The 19,614-nt window shown below is 44.5% G+C and overlaps 5 protein-coding genes across 5 annotated transcripts; 2 read left to right on the top strand and 3 right to left on the bottom strand.

The window, feature by feature from the left end:
* Positions 1–222: 222 nt before the first annotated feature.
* On the bottom strand, positions 223–1,769 carry LOC128303973 (uncharacterized). The gene has a single exon (XM_053041081.1). It carries the CDS (start codon positions 1,714–1,716, stop codon positions 580–582), a length of 1,137 nt encoding a protein of 378 aa, XP_052897041.1. The 5' UTR covers positions 1,717–1,769; the 3' UTR covers positions 223–579.
* A 749-nt stretch (positions 1,770–2,518) lies between these two features.
* LOC128300705 (uncharacterized) lies at positions 2,519–9,546 on the top strand. Its single transcript, XM_053036867.1, has 7 exons — positions 2,519–2,646; positions 4,126–4,512; positions 5,172–5,320; positions 5,395–5,488; positions 5,579–5,993; positions 6,077–6,222; positions 6,306–9,546. Exons 2-7 carry the CDS (start codon positions 4,350–4,352, stop codon positions 8,300–8,302), a joined length of 2,964 nt encoding a protein of 987 aa, XP_052892827.1. The 5' UTR covers positions 2,519–2,646; positions 4,126–4,349; the 3' UTR covers positions 8,303–9,546.
* Positions 9,547–9,955: 409 nt separating this feature from the next.
* On the bottom strand, positions 9,956–11,977 carry LOC128303629 (zinc finger protein 25-like). Its single transcript, XM_053040637.1, has 3 exons — positions 10,645–11,977; positions 10,213–10,578; positions 9,956–10,126 (listed from the first exon to the last, which is right to left on the bottom strand). Exons 1-3 carry the CDS (start codon positions 11,899–11,901, stop codon positions 10,001–10,003), a joined length of 1,749 nt encoding a protein of 582 aa, XP_052896597.1. The 5' UTR covers positions 11,902–11,977; the 3' UTR covers positions 9,956–10,000.
* Positions 11,978–12,537: 560 nt separating this feature from the next.
* On the top strand, positions 12,538–16,765 carry LOC128300347 (casein kinase II subunit alpha). Its single transcript, XM_053036370.1, has 2 exons — positions 12,538–14,035; positions 16,260–16,765. The coding sequence occupies exon 1, from the start codon at positions 12,696–12,698 to the stop codon at positions 13,725–13,727; it is 1,032 nt and encodes a 343-aa protein (XP_052892330.1). The 5' UTR covers positions 12,538–12,695; the 3' UTR covers positions 13,728–14,035; positions 16,260–16,765.
* A 98-nt stretch (positions 16,766–16,863) lies between these two features.
* LOC128300348 (zinc finger protein 99-like) lies at positions 16,864–19,537 on the bottom strand. The gene is made up of 3 exons (XM_053036372.1): positions 19,460–19,537; positions 18,294–19,083; positions 16,864–18,207 (listed from the first exon to the last, which is right to left on the bottom strand). The coding sequence occupies exons 2-3, from the start codon at positions 18,864–18,866 to the stop codon at positions 17,869–17,871; spliced, it is 912 nt and encodes a 303-aa protein (XP_052892332.1). The 5' UTR covers positions 18,867–19,083; positions 19,460–19,537; the 3' UTR covers positions 16,864–17,868.
* Between the last annotated feature and the right edge of the window lie 77 nt (positions 19,538–19,614).

Here is a 19,614-nt window from a genome sequence, read left to right as displayed (position 1 = left end):
CTTTGATTGTGCTGTAGGACTTCTCTTGATTTTTTCTTTCCGCCGTGCTGTCAAATGGCTATCAAAACAAAGTGCTCTGTGCAACGACAGTGTTGCCAAACCGCAAGTGGAAAAATGTAATTTTTAAAAATTGTGCAGTTCCATAACGAATTTTAATTCACTACAATAAACCTTCGTGTATTGTTGTTTACGAGATTCAATAAACCCTTCGACGGCTAGGAATTGTACGTTTTATTACGTTACATTACAAACACTAGTTGAATCCAAAAAAGTTAACAGAATCAGTAAAAAAACAGTCATATTTAATTCAACTAGTTTTTAACATAAACTTAATCATGTGGTAACGATTCATTCCCATTGCTGTGCTTTGGACCGATGGCTTTTGGGTAAGCAATTTAGAATATTTGTTGAAATAAACCATCATCTTCTTTGAAGCATGCATGGTCTCGAGTAACATTGCTCCTTCTTTTCTCTCTAAACCGATACCGTAAGTATTTCGCCTAACTTGTGTTTGGTTTTGTAAGGTACACTAGCGTAGAGAATATTATAGACATAATTGAATTGCGCTATCTTTCCCTCTCATAGGTAACCGGTACCAGCACCTCCTCCATGGACGCTATGGTTGTGCATGTAGTAACTTTCGACAAAGTCAAACGATATGTTACATGAATCACAGTAAAATGGCCTTTTCCGACGTTGGTTGGTGGAATCTACGATCGTAGAAATGGGAAAAACTAACTCGCCCGAACCATACCCTACCGGCTGATTAATGGATGCTTTCGGTGTATTCGTCATTGTGATGAGCTGTTCGTCAAACAGCCGATGGTTGAATTCCATATGCTCTTGGAGACTGTCGTTGGAGGGGAAAAATTTTTCACACTCCACGCAGTAGTGGCTAAAATCAGGCACCTTGGTAACTACGGATGACTTGCTGCTATTCATAAGAACTGTTTCGTTACTTGGCAAAAATCCTTCAACCGAAGGCTGCTGCAACGCGTTCGTTAACACAGGAAACATTTCACAGCCACTACAACCGACCGCCTTCTGTTCGCTATGGGCACTCGGCTTTACCAACGTAGTGTGGTAATTCTTGCAATGCTGATTCCCGACCAAAGTGTCATTCGGTGGCGTAACATGATCGGTCGATACTGACTGCTGTTGCTTTTGTTGACTCAGCAAAGGCAGCTCGTCATAGTTAATCCAGTCGCGCGCTGAACCTTCGACGTTTTCAAGCGCGGGTATGGCACCTTCTGGAAGCATATTATCGTCCATCAGCATGGACAGATCATTGGAAATCGAGGGGATACGTTCCACCTCACCAAAAACTTCTCCGCCGTGGTTGTGTTGTACTAGCGGTGCCTCCAAAATTGATTCGTCTAAATAGCGTATGTAATATGTGTATCCATCTTTCACCACCACATGTTCCGATGGATCGTGCTCCGACGGCACCGGTACAGATATATCTTCATCTACTTCTGCGGCTGTATTCGAATTGGGTTCAATTGACAAATAGAAATTCCTTGCATTTTGCTCCGGCACGCTGAGATCGACGGTGGAAGTATATTCATTACACATCCCGCTGGATGTGTCTGACACTCCGGGAACTATTCCATCCGGTGGTTTGAATCTTGCTTCAAACGATCCATTTGGTTGCCTTCCGTGCGGGACGTTGTTGGAACGTTGGTTTGATGATCTCGATGGAATCATATTCCTCATCTGATTAGCGCGATTGTATGATAACTAAATTAAGGAATCTCTCTGCACTTTGTCACACTAAAAGAACAGTAAATAGTAGCTTCAATCAGCGAGAAACACACTTAAATTACGAAATTATTCGCCGATAAAGACAACTTACCTTGCAGATAGCGCATCTTTCTAACCTGTGCCATTTTCTATGCTTGCTTTGTTTTGTGAACTTGATAGACAATTCCACAGAATAACAACACCAGTGCTGCCAGAACGAACCAACCGGCAAAACAAGTTAAGGCATGTTTACACAAAACAAATGAAACAGTGAAACCGCGGGAACAAAATACAATTTGCTGCAAGAAACGTGTAGAGGAATTACATAAACTTGATGCTTATTTTTCCTCTCAATGTGCCTTCTACTTTTGGAGGATTTTCGTGATAGATTCATTGTTGTATTTCCTGTTTAGAAAAATTACCAACTTTGTCCATTGTCTGGTAACCACTATTGTGGACAAAAAAAGGGCAAGCACACGCGCGTTTATATCGTTTAGCACATCAATTGTCTTATCAATAAAGGAAAGGAACCAACACAACCCTACTAACGTGCGGTTTGTAACTTGCCCTTCTCTCAGACCGCCTTCTGAAAATGTGCTCCAAGTATCCGACGGAATCTCTCAAATTCTGCCTTCTCCGGACGGTGTGATTCAGCTCTCGGCGATCGTCATGCACGCGAAAAGGGAATCTCGAAACTGCGCAAGTGTGTGCCGCTGTCCCTTCGCGAACTGTGAAGGAAAAACAGATCTCGCTTATAGTAGAGATTCGCGTTTCATCGGTCTTGGTCGGTCCGCACGGGCTGCTGTGTGGATTACAATTTGAAATGTTTGTGCTAGAAGAAATGAATTCAAAACTGTAACTAAATTACGGCCGAAAGTGTGCAGCGTACCAGCAAACCATACGGTAAGCGAAAGGAACGATACAAAAAACGGCTTCACTGAGATGTGTGTTGGACGACGCCTTTTTCGGACGGCGCTATGTTTAGCGGCGAAAAAATCAATATCCTTGAAGGGACTCTGTGGTTCGGCATTGGCCATAACAGACGCCTGCTAAGTACGCAATAACCTTTAGCGAATTGGAGGTGTGAAATGGAAAGATGTGAAGTTATGTTAGCTTGCACGAAACAAGTGGAGCGAAGTTAGTGGATTGTTTAAAAAGGAATTATTATGCTGCGATAAATGTCAACCGGAGACGCAACAGCGATTAGAAAGAAGAAGACATTTTTGTTCTACGTAGCGGAAACGCGAACCAGCTTGGAGTGCTGTGCGCGGGAAGGGAACTGCGATGTGAACTGTCGGCGAGCTCTCGCTCTTTCTGTTTGGCCTCTCTCGCGTGTTCGTGTTGCAAACTACCCCATCCGAATTCTTTCCACCCTTTCCGGTCGCGACATACGCACCAACAGATACGCGCGCGCGCGCCTCTCACGGTCAATGAAACAAGTGGATAATGTTTTGATGTTGATGTTCTTATGTGTGTTGTGCTGTTACGATTGCGATTGTGTTTCGAGATGTATCACACTCCTATCACCAGTCCAGGTCAGAATACATTGGTGTAGTTATTAGGTTAAAAACGACAAACTGTTTTTAAAGCAAAGCAAACTCACGTGAGTAGTTCTGTTACTCGTAAACGAACAACTATTCGCCGTAGAGTACTTTGTGCGGAAAAACAAGAAACAACGCAAAGCAACCCCCAACGATAACAAGGTGATCCGAGTGGAGACCTCGTGATTAATGCCAAATGTGCGGCTGTGATGTGTACGATTTGCGGATTTGACGGTGGATTTAGGTTTGCACACTCGAGCAGACCACAAACATGATAAGGATGCGCGAAGAAACAAGTGTAGCAAAACATATCGCAGGCACAGTGAAAGCTAACCAGAGTGTTGCTAATTTCTATCCGGAATAGTGCATTTCAAACATCAAGATTATCAATTTGGTTTCTCATAGCAACGCTGGCGATGGCCAGTAAGCCAGTATTCCCCAGTATTCCCAGTCCTATATCTGACTCAGTGTGAACAGTGTTTGAGTCTGAAGCTGCCGTAGTAGGACAGTGCACAAATCACATTCCTGCGACATTCGCAATCGATGACGCCATAGGCCGGTTTCAAACACAGAGTCAGATGACATGCAGAACCGCACAGAAACATCAGTACATTTATAAACAAACAGGCTTAACGCCCCCTTCGATCAGAAAACTGAGACGTAACTCGGCGAAGCATTGTACAATTCTCCACTTCCTAATATTGGTCCCCCATCAGTTCATCAGTTGTTTAGTCTAATACCCTGTAAAACCATTGTTGAAGATGCGTTTATCCAGTCCAAATTTAAATGGCTATGTATTACAGAGTTCTAACCGTTCGCGCTTTTTAACCGTTTGTTCCAGGCTACTATGATGAAGTTAAACTCCATCTAAACTAATCAAACATCGACGTAAATGTATTGAAATGCCGGATCAACAGCGGAACGATTGAGAGGTGCTCAGAACACCGCTTGCAGTGCCTGGAGGCGCACTCCTACGAACCCAACAAACATAAGGAAGTCACTCTGGTCCTAATTCATAAAATCAGTATTCGAGACCAGTGTCTTGTTCTGTATCAGGAATCGAAAATGCATCCCATGCAACATCTTCAGCACGATTTGGATCCCTCGCACGACTTCCGGGCAAAAAGTTGGCAAGGGAACTCCAAAAGAACGATGCTCTCAATACGGAAGCAAATATTGGGCTACGGGTTACTGCTGATATTAGTGTTGCTGTTTCCTGGTGGACAAGGTAAGGTTAAATTTACAATAGTATGACACCGTGTACTCAAAATTGGAATTACCATTAGCATACTTTTTAATACAAATTCAATTATCTTTTTGATGTTCAAAACATCGAAAAATTTCATGAAATGTGTATTATCCTGAAGAGCCTCAGCTAATCGCATGTTTCCTACCATCGATCGATGCGGTTTTGTTCGTGTTCGTTTGCTGTAAACGTCCGTACACCCTTGCACATTCAAACTAACCCCGACCTTCCGTCCTAGAAGTAATGATGGATCTAAAAAGGGGAGTCAACTAAGAGCAGGCGGTCTTATGTTTAAGGAGATGAGGTTTTTTTCTTTTCCATTGGAACGAATGTAGCAACGAACGTAGCGTTTTTGTCAGCAAATCCGTTGTTTACGTGTTGTGTCCTATAAATGAGAAAGAGTACAAAAACTAGAAGAAAGTTCCGTTTTGAACTTTATCTGTTGTATGTAATACGTTATGGATTGGAAGATTAATCGATATGTCTATTCTTGTCGGAAGTGATAATGTTCAGATGTCCTTCTGATCCAGTTTCTAGCATCTGTAGTTATTGTAGCACAAAAGTAGAACGAACCGAAATAAAACGATTGATTTTTTACTTTCCTTTTAATGCTTTATGTTCCATTTCTCTACTATGCGCAGCCACTCCAATGAAAAGCCGTTGCTTACAATTCGGTACAACATCCACGACCAACACGCAACAGCAGAATGGGCAGGACTTTGTTGACGATTATGATAGCTACGACGATCAACCGGAACCTTCGGATGAGCCTTTTTTCGACAAAAATGTTGTAAGTTTTAAACAAAAATGTTCTACAAATGGAATACGTTACATTTAAAGGTTGTTGGTTATTTCAACGTTTAGTCTACAGTCGTCACATGCTCCCGAACGGCACCATATTGCTACACGCTCTGGACATTCGATGCCGTCAAGAATGCGAGCCGAGTTGTTGTGCAAGGTAAGCTATAAGTGATCATCTTTGACTACAACTATTCAAATTTATCTCTCCAATTGTTCATTATTGATTATTGGCACATCCTTTACACAGGATGCTGGGGTTCGACGGACGATCAAGAGTCCTGCAGTAATGCGGAATGCATCAGTACGACCGAAACACCCACGAAACACTTCTTCTGCTGCTGCAGTGGCGATAGCTGTAATGGAAATTTCAGCTATCTACCGCCGCCAACCACGGCCGACGGGTTAAGCATGCCGGAGGAGAACGAAAACATTACCCCATTTGCGCCGTACACTTCGATCTGGAGTTCGCCGACGGTGTACATATGCTTCGCATTACTCGCTATCATGGTACTCGGAATCGTGGGCTTTCTGAGCTGCCGACAGTTACCAAAGAAAGGTGTTGCTGAGCTGCTGGAACACATGGAACCGTCCGGTCCGGGATATAGCTCGAATCTCTATAACGTCGATAACTTGAAGCTTGTGTCCATGATCGGGCAGGGCAAGTAAGTGATTGATTTGGAACAGTCAACTAGTAAGGGTTCAGTACCGGTAACAAACTCTCTCGCATATTTGCCATCCGTTACAGATACGGAACAGTGTGGAAAGGTATCGTTAACGAACAGCCAGTTGCGGTGAAGATCTTCGCTGCCCAACATCGCCAGTACTTTCTCAACGAACGTGACATTTATACTGTGCCGCTGATGGAATCTCCTGCCCTTTTGACATACTTTGGTAAGAATGATTGTGTATTCTCTACTTTCTGAGCTATTGTTTTAATACTCTGGATTCGCCATCGCATTCTCCCGATTTCGTAGGGTCTGACGAACGACGAACATTGGACGATCGTATCGAATATATGCTAGTACTATCGTTGGCACCGTTGGGTTGTTTGCAGGATTGGTTAACGGACAACCGTGTACCCTTCAGTACGTTCTGCCGAATGGGTAAATCCATCGCCAACGGTTTGGCACATCTGCACACAGAGATCCGCAAAGGTGACCTGCTCAAACCATGCATCTGCCATCGCGATCTGAACTCTCGCAATATTCTCGTCAAGTCGGACCTGTCCTGCTGCATCGGCGATCTCGGTTTCGCGCTGAAAACGTTCGGTGCACGGTACGAGTACCGTGGGGAAATAACGCTCGCCGAGACGAAGAGTATCAACGAGGTCGGCACGGTACGTTACATGGCACCGGAAGTGCTAGAGGGTGCTGTGAATCTACGCGACTGTGAATCCGCCCTCAAGCAGATCGATGTGTACACGCTGGCACTGGTGTTATGGGAGCTGGCAAATCGCTGCGAAGATTTCTATCCCGAAGGTATAGCCGTGCCGGAGTATCGGGCACCGTACGAAGAGTACGTCGGTTCCAATCCCAGTTTCGAGCAGATGCAGGTGCTCGTTTCCCGCAACAAAGCACGACCTTCGTTCCCGGCACACTTTGGCGCAAGCCTGGTGACGCAGATCGTTCGCGACACTTGCGAGGACTGTTGGGACCACGATGCGGAAGCCCGGCTAACGGCAATGTGCGTACAGGAGCGGCTGCAAGAAATTGCCCAGATAAACCCTAGCGCACGCAGCATGCCTGTGAGAGCGTGCAGCCACGACGATGGCACTGCGTTGGAGAAGACCCAACTGTATCAGTTGGAAAGCGATGGTCCCGCCATGGTGGCAATGATGGGTCAACTGCATCAACGGTACAGTCCGGACGGGACGATTGCATTCATGACTCCACCAAACCAGCAGATCATTCCTCAGCTGCCACCGGCCGGCTATAGGGACGATACGACCGGATCGTACAAATACGGCAAGCTATCGGGCAGTAACATCTCAACAACGAACAGCGGTGCACCGTCGTCTCAGTCCGATGAGGACGAGCAACACACCGTGCGCAAAGGACAGGCGCCACTAATTCAGAAGGATGTGTCCTTTGCAACTGGGCCCGGCAAGGGTCTCGGCGGCAGCGTGAAGGTAATGCTGCAGAAAACATTCCACAAAAATCATTTGGGAGGCGGAAATAATCCCTCCCTAATGGGTCGTGCGTACGATGGCACCCAACACACCAGTGACGATGGTGATGATCGTTCCAATTTGGTAGTGGTAGTCGAAACCACCGATCCATATCCACAGCAACGGAATGCACTGCTTTCGCAACAAGAGATTCTAATGAATCACCACAACAACCAGCAACAGCATCTGCAGTGCGCCATGGAGCGACCGACGAATCTCGATCTCGGTAGTACCGGGAAGTACGAGAGTAACCTACTGCTGCACGAACCGCAACATTCCGTTGGAACCGTTTCCATCGCCGATGGTGCCGGTAATCCACGTGACAGGGTGGAACGATACGCCAAGGCGCTGGCTGACGCTGACTTCACCCGACAGTCGTTTGCCATACTGGATGAGGTCCGTGATGGAGGCGGTAACGTGGACAACACCGGCACAGTGGCAGCACCCGATCTCGACGACACCACACACCAGACGTTGCGCATTGTTGTTTCCAAATCGGCGAATGCGATGCATCCGCACAAAGGTGGCGTACACGCAAGGCAAGGATCGGGAAGCTCATCGCCACCTCCGTTCATGGACGATCGATCGCTGAAAAGGCAACGGTCGCTAGAGGTGTTCCAGGAGGTGTTCGGTCCCAAGGGTAGTATCGAGCGTCTGCGTAATCCTAGCCAGCGCGTCAAGACACCCGGCGATGTACCGCCCTCGGTGCGTAAGGTACGCGCGTCAAAGACACTGTCGCTCTACGACGATCGCATGATGACGGCCACGGTAGCAACCGGAAACCGTTTAGCAAACTCAGTATAGCACGAGGAGGTACTGCTACTGGAGCTATAAAGTGTACACGCATCACGTGCACGACGTGTTTCTTAAGGGTCTTTAATAGTTATGTTAGTCTGAAAGGGTCCCAAATTCACTGCATTCTCACCTACTGGATATATGCCGGTGTGCTCTAAGCATGAAGTATTGTTTTAACAAAAAAAAACAAGCTGCTTTCATTTTTCGTACCTATTTGTTTGCTTTGTGCCATTTTTCACAAGATGCTTTTGCAAGATGCATTCAATAGAAGTCACCACATAATGCGCACGTTCTATTTATGTTTGTAGCATCGTTCTAAGCTTTGTAATGCGGTGATATCTGCTGCAAAGGTATAATCTCCTGCAAAGACCGCGTTACAACCATGATATGGTTTAGTTTAAACAGTCCTTCCTGTGTCGCTCGCAGTAAAGACTAGCTGTATTCTCATAACTTTATTAGATTCATAGTGGATTATGAACAAATTTATAAAACCATACAGTTTTGATACTCCAGTGAATAACTCAACACTGTGCAAAAACACTTTAAGAAGCGTTCTAGCGCACAGATAACGGCGATGTGAATGGTGGTTCCATTTTGAGAGGGCGGGTGTGAAAAATTGGCCGGGAAATTGTTGCACACCAGTAAAAGAATGCAACTTATACAACATAATGGACTGATTTAATGCCAGAGCATGCGTCACACTAGAGTTACTGTGACAACAACATTATTGGCAGTAAAAGTATAAAAAGTAATTCCTACTTACTTCTAGAGAGGATTCGGATCTAGAGGGATCCTTACATTACAGGATATTAAATCGAGATTGTAGAAGAATGTTAAAAATGAGTGTGAAGTTAAATAAGGAAGCTAAAAGCTAAAAAAAACCTCGATATATATAGCAGTAGGGTGTATCTAGGTAAGTGTCCTCTATTTACGATTTGTCGGGTTACATATAACCTGGTTACGATTACTATTTGCCATGCACGTGCTACACATTGCACAACACTTACCAAGTTGTTTCGATTTTGGGTGTTTTAGTACTTTCCGTTGAATTACTAGTGATAATAATGCATGCATGAATGAAGAACAGTATTCCTCTCTTGTGCAAGAGTATGAAAAGCTAACAGGCGGCACTACATTCGTTCGATACCAAAACCGCACACCAAAACCAAAAAAAGATAAGCAAAAAAATACACATTGATTGGCAGGCCATTGACATTTTGAGAATAAAATTTAGCGAAAAAGTATTATTAGAAATGCATTACAGAAACATTAAAGCATAAAACCGATACGTTATTGTGTTTTAGAAGCTTTAAGATCCGAAATCTATAAATCTTTTAGCTTATTAGGACTGAAGATCAACGAACTAAATACCAAATTGATGGTGAATCCAACAATGTCCAGAGGTTTGATGTTCTCTACTTTCTCTACTCCAAACAACTATCGCAACGAACGAAACTGGGACTATATGGAACTTATATAGTACCGATATTCATGTCATTTTTGTCAATTGATCTTTATTTGCACGATTCGATTGGAGCCTCTTGAGTATTTTATCGTTGGTAGGCCTGATTTACTTTACTTAATACCGACAATCTATCGGTGATTTTATCTTGAACATTGCTGAACTGCCGCATTTGCTTATGGCCAGAGACAGACAGACAGAGATCAGATGTTTGCAGTTGATGAAAATTTACAAAAAGGTACAATTCATTCACTGCCTTCTAATGTCTCTATAATCTCATCTATCAACACGGAACACGTATGCTGATTCCGCTCCTTGATAGTACGGAAAAGTTTCCCACATTCCACACAATTATACTTTAGCGGTGTCTCCTATCGCAAAAAGAAAAGCACATGGAAAACAGTTCACTTTCTTCATATAACGCTGCATAAAAAGGGTTGAAGTAATGAATACTTACCGTTTCATTCGTTACACTCCGCAGACAATATTTCGACGATCGAGATGCGGCTGCTGTACGCTGCGCCCTTTCGATTCCAATCAGTGTATTCGATTTTGGCCTTACCCTTGCATTCACCTTGATGCCGTGACGCATCATGTGCCTGTTGTACACCAGATGATGCTTAAAATCGTGCCCACAGCAAATATAATTATCCTGGTAGGTAATGCACGTGTGTCTGTTGAAATCTTTTTCAGTCAAGCATACCACCAAGCAGATTCCACATTCCAGATGCTGGGGGTGTTTGTGGTGAGTGCTGTGCTCTTGCAGTGCTTCATCATTGTTGAACGATCGAAGGCAAATATCGCACACAAAGTATGTTTGTATCTGGAATGTAAAATTTGGTCACTCTTTATATTACGTATGAACGTATTAACGCTTTAGAAAAAAAACCTTGTGTGCTTTCTCCACATGCATCCGCAACTTATCCCGCCTGCTATATGAAACATCGCAGTGCTCACACTCATACCGCACATCCGAATGAACGGCTTTGGAGTGACGGTTTAAATGATGTTGCGTTTTAAATGACCGCTTGCAATTCAAACAGTGATAGTTACGCTCCGTAACGTGGGAATTCGTGTGCTGCTTGAGTAGCTTATTGCTGGTAAACACTGCACCGCAAATCTGGCACTCTGCGCGATCATCGCTGATGTGCATGGCCGCAATATGATTTTGTAGCTCCGTTTTGGTATGAAACGATGACGTACAGTACTTACACTGGAAGTGTGTGATGCCGCCGTGTCGCTCCAGGTGCACTTCCAGCGAAATCCGGTGCTTTAACAAGTTGCCACAAATTTCGCACACGTATACATTGTGTGGATTGCTCATTTTGTGCTGGCTGAGTTCTTTGGCTGTATCGAACAACTGCAAGCAGTACGGATTGCTACATATGTACCCAACTTTGCCTTCATTCTGTTTATGCTTGTTCATGTGGATAGTGTGAGCAATGGTAAACATCGTCTTATAGGAACATTGATCACACTGAAACTGTTTCCGTTGTGATTTGACTTTTTGCCCAGATGTGTCTTTGGACGCTTCCTCATTCTCATCCGACACCGTTTCGCCTTCGATATCGTTGTGTTCAGCCGATTCAAACTCTATTTTCAACCGTTTAGCTCGAACCGGCTCCGATTTTGCCGCTTCGCTTGTTACCTCTGTGTCGTAAACCGAGAACTCTTGCTCTAAAGATTCATCCGGCTCGTGCTCGCTTGATACTTCCATGGCACCAATCACATATTGATTGTACTCAGCCAACAGATCGTTCACTCCTACATCTATCTTGTTGCAAAGATCCAAGTCCCGGAACAGCATCTCCAGTTGTTCTGTTTTGCTTTCAAACAGGTCTCGCAGTGGTCGTTCGTCCCCTAGCTTTACCCCTACCAGGGCAACTAGAAACTCATGCAGATGATTGATTTTACGTCTATATTTGCTGAAGAATTCCATCACCTCTAGGCACGCGATGCACACGGAAGTGGGTAGAAATGGTATAACAGCCGCAGGCAGTTTGAATGAGATATCCTGCAGGAATGTAGAGATCGTTTCCTCCAACAGTGGACGATGCGTATCGAGTGTGACCATCTGATCGGGATGTACCGATTGCAGACATGCTCGACAAACGTTGGGAAACGTAAGCAGATTAAACACGGTCATTGTACAAAAGCAATCATGAAGGTAAATTCTAAAAATGAGGCACAAAAATCGTATCACAAAACATAAACACTGTGCTAGTTGTCCACCCTGTGCAGAAGTTTTTGTTTTCGTTCGACGCTTCGCTGGTGAGGCGTTTACATCTGCGATTCTGAATACTTCGCACAAATTGTTACCAGTTTCCGTTTTGGCTGCCATCGCTTGCCATTTGCCCCCTAAAATATTTTCTGAAGAAGCTGTTTGCCATTTCTGTTTTCGTGACCAAGCATTTATCGATGGTACTAGCCAAAATACTACCGAAACAATAGTATGCCGGTAAAAAAATTGTTAATTTCATTGATAGTTTGGTCCTCCCGCACTCAACTGAGGTTGCGTGATTTGCAACAGAATAGTACAACGAAAGGTTCTCAATGGCGAGAGAACTATTTCTCAATCGCCATTAAAAAATATAGCTTATTTTAGTTCCAAATCCTTTTCTTTTTGATGGTCGAAATTAGCATTTTGGCGCCATTAGATGACGATGCATCTGGTTGAAAGTACACAACTACGCATTGCAAACCAGCTCACACGCTGTCAAGCGCGCTTGTCATACAACGTTTGCGACGTTTGTCTTTTGGCAGCCCTTTTTGGAGAGGGAAGAAAAGTTGCCGTAGGAAAAAAAGTAAAGACCAACAGCAGCAACAGCAGCGCGCAGCAGGGACGGCCAAGAGAAAAGTCGAAAAACCGATACAAAACGGCGAGCAGAAGGTGAAAAAAGCGACTCCAGCCCAAAGTTTCCAGCGACGGCCACCAGCAGAATGACGCTGCCGAGCAGTGCCAGGGTGTACGCGGATGTAAATTCGCATAAACCACGTGAATATTGGGACTACGAGAACTACATCGTCGATTGGGTAAACCAGGATGACTACCAGCTAGTGCGGAAACTGGGCCGGGGCAAGTATAGCGAGGTGTTCGAGGCGATCAAAATGACGAGCAACGAGAAGTGCGTGGTGAAAATTCTGAAGCCGGTCAAGAAGAAAAAGATCAAACGCGAAATCAAGATCCTCGAGAATCTCCGGGGCGGTACCAACATCATCACGCTGCTGGCGGTGGTGAAGGATCCGGTCTCCCGCACGCCGGCACTCATCTTCGAGCATGTGAACAATACCGACTTCAAGCAGCTCTACCAAACGCTCAGCGATTACGACATCCGGTACTATCTGTACGAGCTGCTGAAGGCGCTCGACTACTGCCACAGCCTGGGCATCATGCACCGTGACGTGAAGCCACACAACGTGATGATCGACCACGAGAATCGCAAGCTGCGCCTGATCGACTGGGGCCTGGCCGAGTTCTACCATCCGGGCCAGGAGTACAACGTGCGGGTCGCGAGCCGCTACTTCAAGGGTCCGGAGCTGTTGGTCGACTACCAGATGTACGACTATTCGCTCGATATGTGGTCGCTCGGCTGCATGCTCGCGTCCATGATCTTCCGCAAGGAGCCGTTCTTCCACGGACACGACAACTATGATCAGCTCGTGCGCATCGCGAAGGTGCTCGGTACCGAGGACCTGTTCGCGTATCTGGACAAATACAATATCGAGCTAGATCCGCGCTTCAACGACATCCTGTCGCGCCACTCGCGCAAGCGATGGGAACGCTTCGTTCACTCGGAGAACCAGCATCTGGTGTCGCCGGAAGGGCTCGACTTTCTCGACAAGCTGCTGCGCTACGATCACTTCGAGCGTTTGACCGCGCGGGAGGCCATGGAGCATCCGTACTTTGCCATCATCGTCAACGGGCAGATGCCGCCACCGCCGACCTCGTCCGCCAAGGGCGGCACCAACTAAATAAGCGCCCTGCCCTCCCCCGTCATGTCTGTCTGCAGTGTCGCGCCCTTCCGTCACAGCGTATCTTTACCGGCAGCGCAACACCGAGAGCGTTTCCACCGCTGTTGGCAGCAAGAGAACGGATGGCTCGGTAGCAAACGGCCATTCGTTATGGCTGGTGGATCGCGTTTGACACGAATGCTGCTGGGCGGATGTGGCGCGTACATCTCGCTGGTTACCTTCAACCACCGACGGGCCGTGGGTGGAATGTGGCCGAAGGCGGGACGGTTATGACCGAGCGCCGGGGAGGTGTCGAGCGAAAATGAAGAGTAAGTAGCGCGCTTAAAACCGAGTAACGTTTGAGAGAATGTGTAACGGAGTGTTTGTGTATTTGTGTGTGCGCTCGCTGGACAAGTCCTCCAATCCGGAAGCGGTGTCCAGTGCGCGCACACAGATTCGCTATCCAGCAGAGAAAAATCGGCATATTGATGAAGAACAAAAACAGTAAAAAAAGGGATTTAAAAAAATCTGGTAGAGGAAGATGAATAGCCCTAAAAGTTAAAAAAGGGAATATTTTAGAGTAGATTCTCAAATGCTAAACCAGGAGAATTTAACATTGTAGCAGAAGATAAAAACAAAAACGATACATAAACAGTTGAGGGATAGTTGCAAAAAATGAAGTGGAGCGATTGCTAGGAAAGAAGGAGAGAAGTACACGGGAGCAGATAAGAACGTAAAAGAAAAGTAACCTTTCATGCATTTTCCCTTTTTACACCCATCCCAGCTCCTCCAACTCAATCAGGAAAATCTAGAGACGCGTATAACATCGATTATTAGCAAAACAAGCATTGCAAGGCAAAAATGGCTAACCTTGAAAGGAGATTCTAACGGCAGTAGCAAACAAACAACACGGAATTGTTGTTTCGCTGAAGCTAGCATCTCCCAAACAGAAAATCATTCCGATAGATCGGGCCAAAAAAAAATACAGCGATAGTCAAACGAACATCAGGAAAGACCACCGAACACAGAACTAGAATCGTAACAACATATTGCAGGCTAGGAAACAATTTTGAGCAACATCAGCAACTAGCAGCATTCAGATAAATATAAGCAAAGGATTAATTCGACCATACTTTGCGACTTTGAAATTGCGTTCCTCCATCCCACGCTTACCATGTTTTCCCAACTGTAATCTTTGCTCGTATTGACGAAAGCGATACAACTGGAAAACAAGTAGGCCGTTTAATGTTTTTTCATATTTGACGGCACGGTCATATACTACCAGGCAACTAGTACATGGCACGCTATACATTCGAACGACAGGATAATACAGGCGACAGGATAATGCGAAGCAAATGAAATATACCCCCTCCCGACAATGGTTCGAAGAGCATTAGACAATTGAACACATCCTTACCAAACCCGCTCGGCGTTCCCATACCCTGCCCGGCTCTAGTTCTGCGATGCGTGAGCGTACTGGATACTAATAATCGTTATCGATCGATCACACGCTGGTGTATCGAGTGGTCGAACATTGTTCGGCATGAAAAAGGGACAAAACAAAGCAAACTACCGCGAAAGATACAAAGTTGTGAAGCAAACCATGTTTTTTTATGTTTTGTTCTTGTAGTACATGGGAAGTAGTTATGCAGTTGATGGTTTAGTATCGCTAGAAGGTCATCGCATCTTCACATCCACCACATAGGGCTTTGCATTTGTTTTCGGGTCGTCAAATGGACAAGCAACATAGCGACAGCGAAAGTGTGACTAGCTAAATCTATTGTTTTCTATCTTCATGTGTCGCTCTTCGTTGGTTAATTTCCCTTCTTTCACAACATTTTTTATTCCAACTTTCGCGGGAAAAATTGATATCTTAATTTCAATTACCCACTCAAACCTGTATTTGGATTTGTGAAATGTTTTTTCGCACATGTTTTATTATTTCCTTTTCAATAATTTTCTCCCAAGTCCTTCTTTCTTTCTTTCTTTCTGCTCATCTATACCACTTTTGAATATAATTATTTTTGTAAAACATAATCAACTTATGCTAAACTTTTCTCATTTTAACCCAGGGTTGGCGGCTCTCCCACATTCTATCTATGCTCCTTTGTTTTTCGCTCGTTTTCTTATTCTTTTCTATCTGAAACGGAAACAAGTTAATAAGAACAGATTTAAACAACAAAAAACACGCTAGGATTACAACAGGTATTTTGTTCTGCTCTTTTCTTTTGTAATTAAAGTGAAATCAAATATTAATAAAAAAAATCAATTACCCCCCAAAATGGCCGTCTGAAGCTCATGTAACCACGACGACACAATGTAAGTGGTTGCAAAGCGGAAAAACATGTGTGCTGAGAAAAGAAACAACAAACAAACAAGAAATTATCTTCTCCGAGCCTGCTTAGAAAGGATACACCACGGAGTATATCCTTCCTGCAAGTGCTATCGCAGGATAATTGCCTTTATGTGTTTGCTAGCCGGACTTGGCTGTTTATTTTGTTATACACTGTAGTATAGGTACGGCTGTCGTTGTTTAAACTATCTTCTCCCCAGTCCCCAGTAATATCTGCGGTTCAAACGCCTCAGCCTGCTCGGATGGTAACTCGTCAACCGAAGTGACGGCTTCATAAGACCGGAAGCGGACGGGCTTCAAGTCCCAATAGTGAATTGATGTCGGGCGGAGCAACCCTTAGTGGAGCATAATTATTAGTAGATGTACGTGAACATGAGTATATGTTAAAGCAAATGCGTTTTCCCCTTGCTGCGCCACCAACACACACTCATCCCTTTTAACTCGTCCCCGGTTAAGTACTGATAGGCGAGACGAAATTAGAAGGAGTTATGAGCTTTTGTTTTTAAATCACTATTATTTTAAACCAATTATAATCCCGGTCGTAGTTTGGTAGGTAGAAGTTGTTAGCGTTCGAGATGGAAGCTACATAACCGTTAGACATATATGTTTGATTAAATATTTCAATTTCTCCCAACTCCGGATTATGATTATGTCCCCCATCTCCACATTATCAGCAAATGGATAAATAATAAAGACGAATCTTTGGAAGGAGATACAACCGTCCTTTCCTTTCTTCGCCATTTTACTACTACGGATGACATGTCCTTTGAAAAACGAAACCCACCTGCTTTGTTCACTCTTTGCGATGTGGTTTTTATTCACCGATAAATAGTATACTAGCGAAAATATGGACTTATATACAAACTCAAATAGATGTTTTGTAAACTTCAGACTGTTTTTTGTTGTTGTTTACACACCCTATCGCAAACACGGGTTGTTTTAAAATCAATTTCGATTAAAATAATCTAGCTGCAAACGCACATTTGAGAAAGTAAAATGTTACTAGTTTGATGTTTAATACTTCGCAACACCACGAAACAGCTCTCTGTTACACTCTCTCCATCTGAAGGGTCGGTTTACATTAGTCTTAGTGCTGAATAACCAATTAGACGATTCATCTACTGATCTTTTTCTAAGAGTTTACATTTTTAACCTCCAGTCTAATCGGTGCTTGTCTGTGGTGTCTGCTTATGATTGTAACAGTGAATTTTACCTTATGTAAAATCCTTTTCCTAAATCCTAACGGCTTGAGATAGTTTTGTGGAGTAGTCGTACTGTGTCTTCACACGACAGGACTGATACCGAATCCTACTACACCGACACATCTTCAAGTGCGCAGGACCAATTATACAGCTATGGAGTCATCAAGATAGACCAGCAACGGCAGGCTTGTAAGACCTCCTGAGGTTGAACTGTAAAAAAGGGTCTAAGAAGGAGGAGAAAAGGAAATCTTAATCCTATTGTAACTTGATTGATAGATCATGCCTATCGAAACCCTAAACCGATAGTGTGTCTGTGGTCAAATGGTTTTACTATGGATTACTGAGACTTATTAAACGATCAGCTTAACACTACGCACTAAATCTTGTATCCCTAGCCCTGGTTATTCGACTATGTTGCTGTCACGCAGAAAACGTTCAAAATTCCTGGACTTGTTTGAGATTTACGGGTTTAAAACTATTATTATAAACTGCTAAATTTTGTCACCTGGACGAAAAGCGCAGCATCCATAAGACTAATATACTAAAGCAATCTTCGCAACAGTGGTGTTTCCTCTCGTGTACGGAACGAAAATTGTGACAGCCCATTTCACGATACTCTCGACGAGCGCATTGCACGAAACTGGCTGAGGAGCGTGCCCTTGGGCAATTTAACCCGCGCGTTCGTTTTTATGTTGTGCACCGTCAACATGTGCCTGTTGTAATAGTAATGGTAGCCGAAATCTTTCCCACAGCATTCGTAATTGTTCTGGTACGTGATGCAGATATGATTTCCACCATAATTCCCATCCGACGTGCGGGCATTCGGGGTCAAACACGTGCCACACTCGAGTGGTTTCGGGTTCTCGTGGCGGTAAACATGCCGCTGTAGCAGATCGTCACTCTCGTACGACACCAGGCAGATTTCACACACGAAGTAGCTTTGAATCTATAGTTTTATAGTAGGGAAATTAAAAAAAAAAATACCTGCTCATGAGATATGCACCCAGTACCGCATTCGCGCCAGTGATCTACCTTGTGGATGAGTTCCAGATGTGCACGCAGCTTCTCACGCCGGCCATACGACGTGTGGCACACCGTGCATGGAAACCGTTGATCCTGATGAATGGTCGCATGGTGACGCTTCAGATGGTAACCGGTCTTAAACGATAGTGGACACTCCGGACAGGGGAACTTGCGCAGCGCTATTTCTGCGGGAGACTCCACTTTCGGCGACTTTTGTTTACGTTTCCCGGAACCGTTGCGTTTCCGGGGTTGTTTCGCTTTGGCCGCATTGACCGCTGGCACATGCGTACCATTACCCGCCGCTCCCGGTGGTTCATCCTCCTCGCTTTCGGTATTGTAGGGATTTTTGAAATACATATCAATACGCTCGCCCGGTTGACCTATCCTTTTGCCCAAATCCAAACCAGCGAGTGAGGCAAAGTGCAGCTGAAGCGATGAACCTTCCGTATTTTGCGGTGCATTGGTAATGGGGGCACCGGGTGGATAGAATTTTTTCATATCCGCCGCAGCGTATTGATCATAGTTTTGAGCGGGTTGCGATCGCCCTACGGCAGTGCTGTCAAGCATGCGTGTTTCGTCCATTTCCCAGTACGTATTCTGATTTAACCAGCGAAAGGGGTTAAGGCATTAAGTGTAAAACAAGTTGGTGGAGTTTTCTTCGTCGACCGGATCTGTGCTCACGCGTCGTATATCGTTTACTGGAAGCTTTTACCCAAATTGAAAAGGCACCTGGACTGTTTTCTATTCAATTGCATGCACAATTTTCTCTATTGTAGCCCGAATACACCCGACCAAAGTGCTGTAACAAAATTGAGGATAAATAGCTAAAGTTTGATAATTCTTCTTCTACTCTACACTGTAGACCACTGTTCGAGACCACCTGGGGTTGTGACCATATCGCGAGTTACACTTTCCGGAATGTGACGGTGCATACTTTACACATTCGATAGAAAAAGGCATTCGAAGGAAATCGATGTTTACCGATAAGTGGCTACGGCTGAATAAAGTCTAGTTCGGTTTAGCTTCTGTTCTTTTATTACTCACTACAATGGACGCTCCAGAAGCTTGTGTTAGAGAACATGTTTTTCTTTGGAAATAAATCCCGATCACAACTATGCTGGCGGTCAGAATTAGTTAACTTTAAATACAATTGTAACGAATCTTGAGTCTCTTACCGTGCAAGTTCACCGTGGTAGCTCGTTTTTATCGAAGATGTACAAAATATGTTACGCTGCAGCCTATTTGGTTTTGGGGAAGCGAGATTGTTGTATTCCCAGTTGTTTACCATCAAGAGGAGCGTGACGTTTTCAAGATGTAGCCATCTGCTTCA

This window comes from Anopheles moucheti, chromosome 3, assembly GCF_943734755.1.
Source record: "Anopheles moucheti chromosome 3, idAnoMoucSN_F20_07, whole genome shotgun sequence".
In the NCBI taxonomy this organism is placed as follows: domain Eukaryota; kingdom Metazoa; phylum Arthropoda; class Insecta; order Diptera; family Culicidae; genus Anopheles; species Anopheles moucheti.
This window is presented reverse-complemented; position numbering and strand designations above follow the sequence as displayed.